Genomic DNA, 11,563 nt, shown 5'->3' on the forward strand with positions numbered 1-11,563 from the left:
TTGTGAAATATTGTTGACTGTGCAATAGAATCGTAGCATTTACTTAGAAGGGAGCTAAAGACGAGAAATTGAATAAAAATTAGAGTTAGATAATACAGAAATTATTTCCTACTTGGAACGGAGGGAATCGTTTTAAAAGAAACGGAGAAGGGCCAAATATAGCCATGTATTATGAGAAAAGATTTAAATATACCCTTCGTTATACTTTCAGACCAAATATCACCCTGATATTATACTATTGGTTCAAATATACGCTTCATCCGTTAAGGTTGTCCACAGTGGACATCCAGCCCTACATGACACTGACATTTGATGAGGTGGATGCCGCGTGGCATGCCACCTCAGCACCCTTAACCCATTTTACCCCTCATGTTCATTTGTTCTTTCACCATTAAAATTTTCTGCCCCTCCACCACTATTACCTCTACCATGACCTAGTTTTTGTGATTGATTTGCGAGAAAAATACGCAAGCTTATTCCCAGAAAAGCTGGTGATTTTTAGGCAAGAAAGTAATGAGCTAAAAGGGTTTCCGATTATAATAGTGTACCTAATTGTTTTAATATTAGATTAGATACATATACAATACGCAAGAAACTTGAAAGTAAGCTCCTTTGGGGACAACGAGGGAAAAAGATTTATTAGGAAAAATAGAAAAGAGTAAATTATGCCAATATAGCCAAATAAATTTATAAGCTTAATAATGTGTTGATTCAGACAATGAATTTTTAGGGATTAATGGTAGGGCCTCGTTTTGATTAGCGCACACAATGAAGTCATTAAATACCTTACAATTATGATTGAGGGGTACGAGTTAAAGCTTGTTCGTAGTCAATATCTTAGGTAGCACTAACTTTCCCTTTGTCTCAAGTGTACAAAGTGGTCTTTTTTAGATTAGAGATGGTCATGGTGGCGGTAATGGTGATAATGATGGTGTGGGGGTGGGGGTGGGGGAGGGGAGTGAGGAGGAAATTTTAGTGGTGGAAGAACAAATAGGGAGGAGGGGTAAAATGGCTTAGGGACGCTGAGGTGGTATGCCACGTGGCATTCACCTCATTAAATGTGAGTGTATCATGTAGGATCGAATGTCCACTTTGGACAATCTTAATGGATGAAGGGTATATTTAAACCAATAGTATAACGTCAGAAACATATTTGGACAGAAAGTATAATGAGAGGTATATTTAAATCTTTTCTCATAGTACAAGAGTATATTTGGCCCTTCTCCATAAAAGAAAATCAGAAAAAAGAAGAGGAACTTTCAGAAATTACTACATTTTAAGGAGCTTTTAACAATCTCTAACTACATTTTATGTATTTACGTTTTGTAGCTAGTTTTGGACAATTCGTTGTATTTGAGTGTATTTGAATACACTGTTAAGTAGTATTTTCTTTAATTTTTAATTTTTTTGGCGTGTATTTGAATACATTGTTCAGTTGCACACAACATTATTTGATGTGTCAAGGTTGAATATATTCGACTGTATTTGAATGTATTTACACTACAAAAATGACGAAATGAAGAATACAGTCAAATCTCCGACAAAAATACAAAATACACTATATTTAAAAAGGGAGAATACAATCAAGCCTAGACGGATCTCCGACGAAATATAAGATTCCACTGTATTTACACTAGAAGAATAAAGAATACATTCAAATCCTTTTAAAAATTAACTGTATTTAACTAAAAAATAAAGAATACAGTAATATCTCCGGCGAAAATATAAAATACACTATATTTAAAAATGAAGAATATAATTAAATCCCGTCGGATCTCCGACGAAAATCCAAAATACACTTTAGATCTTTGACGAAAATACAAAATACACTATATTTATACAATAATTTTCCGACATGAAAGGCAGTGTAGAAGAAAGAGGAAACTTCTTTTTCCGGTGTGAAAAGTAGTAGTGGAGGAATAAGTCTAAGGTTAGATGAATACACTTAGATGTGAGACACAAAGAAGGAGAGAAGCCATGGATTTCGGCATCTCCATTAGATCCAGATCCGGTGACACCTCCGACCTTCCTCCTCTATTATTTTGCCGCCGATAATGGATTGATCACAACTTCGTGATTTCATATCTGGATCTGATGGTGGGCGGCGACGGTGTTAAGGGTGATTCACGGTGAAGGGGTATACGACGGAGGGTGATGATGTGTGGGGAAGAGAGAAAGAGGTGACTGTTTAGTTGGGCTTCGTAGAACTCCGCCGGAGAAGACGACAAGCGGTGACTTCTTTACTTTCGACGGAGAAGGAGAGGGAAAAGGAGAGAGAGAGTTGAGAAAAGAGAAAGATGGTTGAGAGAAAAGATTACACAGTGGAATAATTCTGTGTATTTGGTATTAACTATGATAGGTAAATTGAAAATCCGTTGTAGCTATGAAAAATAATTAAATTAAAAGGTAGTTATGATCCAGTAATAGCTCTTAGATTTAGCTATGGCATGTAAGTTTTTCAAAAAAGAAACATTTTCAATCAACCTTCTTCTTGAGTTGGGCTTTTGTTAAAGTAAGAAGCCCATATTTCTTCCTCCCAAACCCGCTCCAATATGACCCGGTGGATAACTTCATCAACCGTCCATCTGACCAAAATTCAAATTCTCCTTTTCATCCCGCTCCTAATTTCAGATCTCCCTAACACATACGGCTATTCTCTCTCTCACTTTCTCTCACACACACTTACAGTAACACAAAACACACACACTGCCTTTAACAAATAAATCTATAGTGCTTAACAATGTCGAATCGTCACGAGAAGGAAAAAAGCGTAAACGTTCAAGTTCTGCTTCGTTGCAGGTACTAATTGTTTTGGCTTTGAAAAATTTGCTAATTACTTTTAATATTAATCATTTAATACTCAATTGCTAAATTGTTAGAGTTCTACATTCCTTTTGTTAGTTGCATTTGATTTTTTTTTTTTTTTTTTAAATATTGTTACAGGCCGTTTAGCGAAGATGAAGTACGGAACAATGCTCCGCAGGTGGTGACTTGTAATGAGTACCAAAGAGAAGTAGCTGTTTCACAGAACATTGCTGGGAAGCACATAGATAGGGTTTTTATGTTCGATAAGGTAATTACTAACACCAAAAATGGTTAGCTTCCACTGTTGATTACGAAATAGTTTTTGTAACCTAATTCATATATTGGGCTCAAATTTATTGTATCTTTTTCGAGCATCTATAATAGTTCAAGTTTCTTAAAAGATGGATAACTAATGCTGAGTATCCTGTTTCCATATATTGTGTGTCACCTCTTATGTTAAATAAAGGAGATGTTTGTTATTGATATCTCATTTTTTTGGTAGTATCCTTAAATTAGAGCTGAGTTCTGGCTTTATTGCTTGTCTGAAATAAGTAGTGATTCTTTAGTCATGGTGAAAGATGATGTCATCCCAGTTGTTTTATGTTTATTGTAGAGAATTGCCTAACCCCCTTCCTTGTGGTGGGGGTTTCTGTTATTATTAGAAACTTGGATATTGTTCATAGTGCTAATATATGGAGATGCCCTCCTAAAATACGCTTTACCAGAAAGCATTATCTTGCAGAATTTCTGTTCTGATCCAAACTGCTGTAAACATTAGGGTCGTGAGATGTTCGTTGTCAATTTTTGGCTATAATTTGGTTTCAGTTTTAAGTCATGGTGTTTCATGCTTCTCATGTTCTGTTCTATTCAGGTTTTTGGCCCATCTGCTCAGCAAAGGGATCTTTATGATCAGGCAATTATACCCATTGTCAATGAAGTTTTAGAGGGATTTAACTGTACTATTTTCGCTTATGGTCAAACCGGTACGGGGAAAACTTACACCATGGAAGGTGAATGTAAGAGGTCCAAGGTACTAGCCATGAGCCTTTTGCTTCAATTCTACAAAAAGCTTATGTAACGGTTTATGTTTCTAACTTGAGATTGTCTGATGTAACAGAGTGGACATAATGGTGAGCTTCCCCCAGGAGCAGGAGTTATACCTAGAGCAGTGAAGCAAATATTTGATATGCTGGAGAGTCAAAATGCAGAATATAGTGTGAAAGTCACTTTCTTAGAGTTGTACAATGAAGAGATCACTGACTTGTTAGCCCCTGAAGATTTATCAAAAGTTTCAGCAGAAGACAGGCAAAAGAAACAACTGCCACTTATGGAAGATGGCAAAGGTGGAGTTCTAGTGAGAGGGCTTGAAGAGGAAATCGTTACAAGTGCCAGCGAGATATTTACTTTACTTGAGAGGGGATCAGCAAAACGTCGGACTGCAGAAACCTTGCTGAACAAGCAATCAAGGTATGACTTTTTCTTGTTTTAGAATTCATCATTGTTGTTGTTGTTGTTGTTATTATTATTATTGTTATTGTTGTTGTTGTTGTTAATTGTTATTATTATTACTATTATTATTATTATTATTATGTTACATTCAATCTGCTAGAAACAATTTTTTCTTTTCAGTCGTTCACATTCTCTTTTCTCCATAACAATACACATTAAGGAAGCAACCCCTGAAGGCGAAGAACTCATAAAATGTGGCAAGCTAAATTTAGTCGATTTGGCTGGTTCAGAAAACATTTCACGTTCTGGGGCTAGGGAGGTAATATGTTTTCTTATCTTCTACAGACTCTTTGAGAAGGTTGTTTCTTGATCTTGTTTGATCAAACACATACGTTTCATTTGTTCCTTCTCTCTTTATAGTTCAGGCATTGTTGGTTAAATTGTTTTTCCTCCTTTTGTTTTGCCATCCAGCTGTACTTGAAACTTCTTCATTCTGTGTACTGACTCCCTATCTCTATTATACCATTGTCAGGGTCGTGCAAGGGAAGCTGGAGAAATAAACAAAAGTCTGCTTACACTAGGAAGAGTAATCAGTGCTCTTGTTGAGCATCTTGGGCATGTTCCTTACAGGTAGTTACTATTCCAGTTGTTTTCTCATTTATTTTTAGTCTTTTAGATCTGTCTATTGTTAAGCCACTTCTCTCTGATGCTTTCTGTGAAATTTAGGGATAGCAAACTCACACGTTTGCTCCGTGATTCATTGGGAGGAAGAACAAAAACCTGTATTATTGCCACAGTGTCACCTGCTGTTCACTGTCTGGAGGAGACCTTGAGTACGCTGGATTATGCCCACAGGGCTAAGAATATTAAGAATAAGCCTGAGGTAATATGCTTGAATAAGCAAACAGTTTCTTCTTGGAATCATCTCATGATTTTCCCACTCTTAATTATCTCAAAAACAAGTCAATAATTCTTTGATTGTTTGTACTGTTGGAATTCACATGCAATTTCTCTGTCCATCTTTTGTTTGCATGAATGATTTATTAAATATGTTAAATTTCCATTAGTATCTTCCAAATGTAAATCATTTCATAGTATTCATGTTCTCACTGGATTCCACTTGCTAGATGGTTTATGTGTCGTTTTTGTCAATCAATGTTGTTTTTGTCATCTATTTTATGGTTTAGTATAACAGCTTTAGGAAAGTATTGAGCAAGCCCACCTAGTGGTTTTGGGCTGAAAATTCCTTTTTTTTTTTAGAATGAAGCTGTTTCCCCAAAGTATGAATTTGCTTATTGAATATGCCATCTTCCTCTAAAGAATATAGACATATTTTCTTTTTCGATGAGAACAGTACCACTAGATGGCCATACATTGAGATGTTTCACGTTCACTGGCATATAACTACATAGTGGATATGGTTTATCAGGTTTTGACTTTTGCATAAAGAAGACTTCAGCGCTAATATGTAAAAGTTTGTTAGTCAAAGTAAATTCGCTTGAGCAACCAAAGTTTCAGCATTTATTCACTTAATCTTTATGAGATGACTGCTCTCTTTCAACCTCACCTTATCCAAATCTAATTTTCCGGATAACCTCATAATGTTAATTAATTTGAACTACGAGGACTCAAATTTTTTGATTGTCCTTTGTCTCTGTATCTTTTTTTTTTTGGGTTAAATCTGTAGGTGAATCAAAAAATGATGAAATCCACCCTCATCAAGGATCTGTATGGTGAAATTGAAAGGCTAAAAGCAGGTGAGTGCTTTTATATTCGAGCCACTTGTGATGTGAGATATATTCAAAGCATTTATCAATTTTTTTTTGTGGAAACTGGAGTAACAAATTGTTCATCTTTTTGTTCTTCTCATTTTCCAGAGGTGTATGCTGCTCGTGAAAAGAATGGCGTATACATGCCAAAGGAGCGATATTATCAGGAGGAGAATGAGAGAAAGGTAGTGCATCTTTGATTTTCCCCACATTTTGTCTTGTTTGCTTCTATGAAAGATAAAGGTAGTGCATCTTAGTTTTTGCCCGCCTTTTATTTTCTTTGCTGTCTATAAGTGATACTATATCATCAGCTGTTAAGTGTGCCCTCTTTTGCCTATCGTATCTTGCTGAGTGCAGTGTGTCATATGTCTAAATTCACTGTGTTTTACCATTTTGAAATTTTGCTTGAGTAGTGAAATTATAGCTTCATTTAGTTTATTGTATGATTTTCCTAGTATTCAATTTTTGTCTCACTGTTCCTTTGGGAGCAATACTTATCTTTTCCATGTTTAGGCTATGACAGATCAAATTGAACAAATGGGAATGACATTAGAAAACCAACTGAAGGTCTGCTTGCTGAAACTCTTGTAGTTGAAAAGTGCCTATGTATTCCAGTTGTAGAATGAATGATTTGGATTTTGGTTTGTTACAATCAGCAAATTGAGGAGTTGCGAAGTAGATATGATCACCAGGCTCGTCAGTGCTCAGATTTGACATGTAAACTTGATGCCACACAGGTGAATTTCTAGCCTTTTATTCTAATATCATGTTTTAAAACCTGTTCAAAAGCTCTTACTATTGAAGGTTCTTGCAGAAACACTTGAACCAAACTACCTCAATGTTGGCGAATGCTGAGGAAGAACTAAGACAATGTCAGTACACTCTCAAGGAGCGTGATTTTATTATCTGTGAACAGAAAAAAGCTGGTATAGTGATCTGACCTTTGGTTTTAACTGTAGCCTTGAATTAGGTCTTAATTTCTTATTGATATTCACAGAAAATGCCCTTACTCAACAAGCATGTAGTTTACGAGCTCAGTTGGAGAAATCACTTCAAGACAATGCTTCATTGTTTCTGAAACTTGGTAAGGCATCTAATCACAATCTGTAGAACTGTAGAAATGATTTGTTGGAATCTGTTACTATTTCCTTCTAATATGTTTTTTCTGCAGCAAGAGAAGACAAGTTGAGTGCTGATAATAGGTCAGTGGTGAACAACTTCCAAACTGACCTCGCGAAGCAACTTGGTTTTCTTTCTAACTCAGTGGCAACATCAGTGTGTCGACAAAATGAACACCTCCAGTGTGTTGAGAAATTGTGTCACAACTTTCTTGAATCACATGATAAGGTGACAACCATATTCCAGTGGCAAATTTTCCTTTTTCTATTTCCTTAGTTATAAGATCTCTATTTGTTTGCTTTGTTCTACTACTGATACCGGGCTTCACATTGTTTCTCTCCTAATTTTAGATTAGTTGAAGATCCAGATTTCATAAACTGCAAAAAGTTTTCTTGTAGGCTGTGGTAGATTTGAAGAGGAAATTTAGAGCTTCAAGGGCCTTGTATGTATCTCATTTAGAGGACATGCAAAATGTGGTGAGATTGCATAAAGCTAGTTCTACTGCTGCCCTGGAGGAGATTTCTGCTTTGGCTTCTTCTAATTCAATTTCCATTAAAGAAGTACGAAATGATGGTTTTGTTCCTCCTGTGTATGTGTTTCATTTTGGTTGTATTGTTCTGATCAATGCAGTAGTGGGATTGAACACTTACCTTTTCCCTTGCGTGAGCAGTTTTTAGATGCAGAAGGTGTGGAAGAAAATTCCCTATTTGATGAACTCCAAAACACTCTGTCAACTCACCAAGGAGAAATGGCCCATTTTGCTGGCGAACTTCGTCAGGTTTCAATATTTACTTTACCTGTAGAGTTTAATTGATTGTCAACACTATATTGCACAGAGAACTTAGTATTTCTTGATCTTTGGGAGTAGTTCTGCCTTTTATTTATTCTTTTTAGGTTTCTTTCATGTTTTAATTTTTAGATTTCTCATTGTGTAGAGATTTCATGATAGTACAGAGCATTTGACGAATATCTCTGAGACCATTCAAGGATTTTTTGATAAGCTTATGGAAGAATCAAAAGGACTTGAAAGACACGCATCAACAGTTGATGAGATCCAGACAAAGTGTATTGCTGAATTTGAGACAGCTTATGAGGTATACTTTTGAAATTCTACCCGAATAAATAAAAGTTTATACTGTGGCTGATGTTTTAGTTTGTTTCAGGAACAATCAAGAGCAGAAGCGGAGAAGCTTATTGCTGATGTTACTACCTTGGTCTCCAATCACCTGCATCGCCAAAAAGAGCTGGTTCGTCACTTTAATCATGTGATCATTGTGTGGTATCTCTTCCTTTGGGTTCCTCATAGTGTAGTTGACAGGTAGGTACAAGGCTTGTTGATCTTAGAGAAACTGTTACTGGAAATAAGGCATTCTTGGATGGACATGTATCCTCTATGGAGGGTATTACAACAGTTGCAAAAAGAAAATGGCAGGATTATTCTATGCAAGCAGGCTGTGGCACCAAAGAAAATGCTGATTTCTCAGCTGCTAAACATTGTCGGATGGAATTACTTATGCAGAAGTGGTAAGGATCTGATCTTGCTATTGTTTCAAGTTTCAGCCTTTTGTATTGTTTAAATATCTTATCTCTATGGAATTTTCCTTTTCTTCTCATATTTCAGTCCGTTGTTTTTGTTTGGATCTCTATCTTTGTCTCCTTTTTCTTTTTTTCTTCTTTCTATTATTTAGCTTCTCTTTGTTTCTGTATTTGTGTTACAATGCTTTTATTTTTCATATCCAGTGTAAGCACTGCTGAAACAGCTCGCAAGCGGTGGCAAAGTACAAATGAATCATTTAATGACATGGGCAGTCAACATGTCTTGACAATGCATTCAGTTGTCAGGTTAGTTTTGAATACGCTTAATGCCTGATTTCATGATGCTGAAGAGCAAATAAGTAATGTACTGGTAGCTATAAAGTTAGCGGAAGTTGAATGTATTGCCTTCTGTTTTTGTTAATGGATAAGAGCTACTGTCCGTTTGTACTGAAGAGACTTGGTTAAAGCTACTTTAACATTTTATTTGGTTTTGATATTCTTAAGAAGATGAAAATCATAGTAGTAGACTAGTAGTATTATTTCGAAGTCCCTAAGGATCAGGTATCCGGTTTGATTTTGAAAGTCAGGACATTCTATTTAGCATGACACGGTGTTTTTTGTTTGTTAGTTTTGTTTTCTTCCCATTTTTACAAATAAATATCTATAAGCATCTTTGCTCAACTCCTGGATTTTCACACATCTTATAAATTTTCTACAAACATCAGAGTGATAAGTTGTTAAAATTTTTCAAGTATTACCGAAGTCGAAGTTCCATCTGTGTCCAATTACACATCTAGCAAAAGATTCTCACGGGGAGATGGGATGTATTTTCTTCCTTAGTTCCTTTATGTGCTTGGTTGTCCATCTTGCTCAGTATCATTTCCCTGCGGTAAAAGATGTTCAATGAGTTTGTCAGTGATCCTGTGTTTAAGTTGGTTTTAATGTTGGCAGATGCTCAGAATTCAAATAAACTTGTATCTGGAAATGTACTTTGTTTGTTGATAGTTGTCTTTTTGTAGACTTGTGAATTTGATTTCTTTAAATTTGTGAGAGGTGATTAAATTTGTAACATAAAATGTGTTAAACATTTCTATAACTCCATAAAGGAAAATGTATCATATTCAGTGAGACAGGACTATACTGAACATCGAATATGCATTTACGGAACTTTCAGGTTATTACCAATATGAGCTTTTGCTGTTTCATTGCAGAGAAAGTTGAGGACTACATCGAATTTCCTTAGTACAATCTTTTAATATTTTATGCTGGTGACAGGAGTATATGTGACAGTAATGACCAACACGTAACTGAATTTGACTCTACAAAAGATGCAGCTGAAGAAGATGTAACAAGGAATAGTGAAGATGCCATTCAGTCTTTTGACGGTAAGTTCGTATGTTATTCTTGCTCTCTCTCTCTCTCAAAATTTTATTTTTCCCCATTCTGATTAAAGCTATCTCCTAGGAAATCTTTCTTTTGTCCTAACCAGTTTGTACGATTTACGGGAAAGCCAACAGTTAGTACAATTACTAAAGGAGCATTTTACAGTTAATACCTACAGCTGCTGTTTGCATAATTTTCTTCCGGTTTAAATCTAACAGGCTTGTCGGAGAAAGAAAGAGCTTCTATATCTGGCATTTTGGATACTGCCAATATTCATTCAGAGACCCTTGGAGTACTTGAGCACGATCACGCTACTCAGTGTACTTCCATAGAACAGAAGGCCCTTGAAACTTTCCAGCAGAAATATATGGTATGTTGGTTAAGTAATCATAATCCATTATTACATTTAGGAGCTACCATGTACATGTTGGCTTCTCCAATTCATAAAATGTCTACTCTTCGCCTGTCAGTTTGTTTTCCTCTTGCTGAAAAGAACAGAAAAGCAAATGCTGCCATTTGCATCTTATATTGCCTTTTTTTTTACAAAATAAAACTCTGTATGAAACTTGTATTTGGTTTTATCCATGGATCTTGGAGTTAGTTTACAGAAAGGACTTTGAATGGAGATGTCTTTTACTTAATGACTCCCAGGTTTACGAGCCAACTGGATCAACACCAATTAGGTCTGAGCCAGATGTTCCAAGCAAGGGGACTATTGAATCTTTGCGCGCCATGCCTATGGAAGCTCTCGTGGAGGAATTTCGGGAGAATAATTCTTCGGAGTCATTTCAAGTAAAGGAAGTAAATCCATCACTAATCCCACGATCTCCTCTATCGCAGATTAACCAGTAGCAGATTGGTTTCTTTCTTGTGTGTAATCCTCTGATCTGTATCTGTAATTTCCCTGTGTACTTGTACTACCCTCGGCAGAAATATGAGTAATACCGTAAATGTAGCATGTTGGTAATTAATGCAGATAAAAGATAACTCCCACCTTGGGATTTAGAATGGCTGTAAGTGAGGAAAGCTTGATCACGGTATTCGAAAATTTGGTTTAGTGAGGCAATCCTCTATTTATTGTAAAATGGCTCTTCGCTACTCAAGGAGTTGCAGTTCCATTTTGAAATAGTTCTGTAATGACTTTGGAGCTCAATGCCAGATATGTTTCTATTTTGCCAACTCTAGTCATGTCTAAAGATGATGAAATCTTTGCACAATAACAGTTTTTGCTTTCCATAGCATCTCTGCCTTGAGAAAATATTTAGATTATGATGTTTAAATGGCAGCCCGGTGCACTAAGCTTCTGCTATGCGCGGGGTTCGAGTGCACGAAGCTCCTGCTATGTGCGGGGTCCGAAGAAAGGCCGGAGCACAAGGGTCTATTGTAAGCAGTCTTACCCTGCATTTCTGCAAGAGGTTTACACGGCTCGAATCCGTGACCTCCTGGTCACGTGGAGGCAACTTTACCGGTTACCAGAATGATGAATCTTATATTCTTGCTCG

At 36.3% G+C, this 11,563-nt stretch overlaps 1 protein-coding gene across 1 annotated transcript; it reads left to right on the forward strand.

Annotated features, from left to right (window-relative positions):
• The first annotated feature begins 2,594 nt into the window (after positions 1 to 2,594).
• On the forward strand, positions 2,595 to 11,245 carry LOC109241116 (kinesin-like protein KIN-5C). The gene is made up of 23 exons (XM_019407837.1): positions 2,595 to 2,799; positions 2,944 to 3,073; positions 3,677 to 3,835; positions 3,923 to 4,272; positions 4,435 to 4,573; positions 4,787 to 4,884; positions 4,981 to 5,137; positions 5,942 to 6,011; positions 6,132 to 6,208; positions 6,537 to 6,590; positions 6,680 to 6,760; positions 6,838 to 6,949; positions 7,021 to 7,107; positions 7,195 to 7,370; positions 7,541 to 7,702; positions 7,813 to 7,920; positions 8,078 to 8,236; positions 8,306 to 8,389; positions 8,461 to 8,666; positions 8,883 to 8,984; positions 9,954 to 10,063; positions 10,280 to 10,431; positions 10,713 to 11,245. Exons 1-23 carry the CDS (start codon positions 2,741 to 2,743, stop codon positions 10,911 to 10,913), a joined length of 3,033 nt encoding a protein of 1,010 aa, XP_019263382.1. The 5' UTR covers positions 2,595 to 2,740; the 3' UTR covers positions 10,914 to 11,245.
• Positions 11,246 to 11,563: the final 318 nt, after the last annotated feature.

The sequence above is a fragment of the Nicotiana attenuata genome, unplaced genomic scaffold (assembly GCF_001879085.1).
Source record: "Nicotiana attenuata strain UT unplaced genomic scaffold, NIATTr2, whole genome shotgun sequence".
In the NCBI taxonomy this organism is placed as follows: Eukaryota; Viridiplantae; Streptophyta; class Magnoliopsida; order Solanales; family Solanaceae; genus Nicotiana; species Nicotiana attenuata.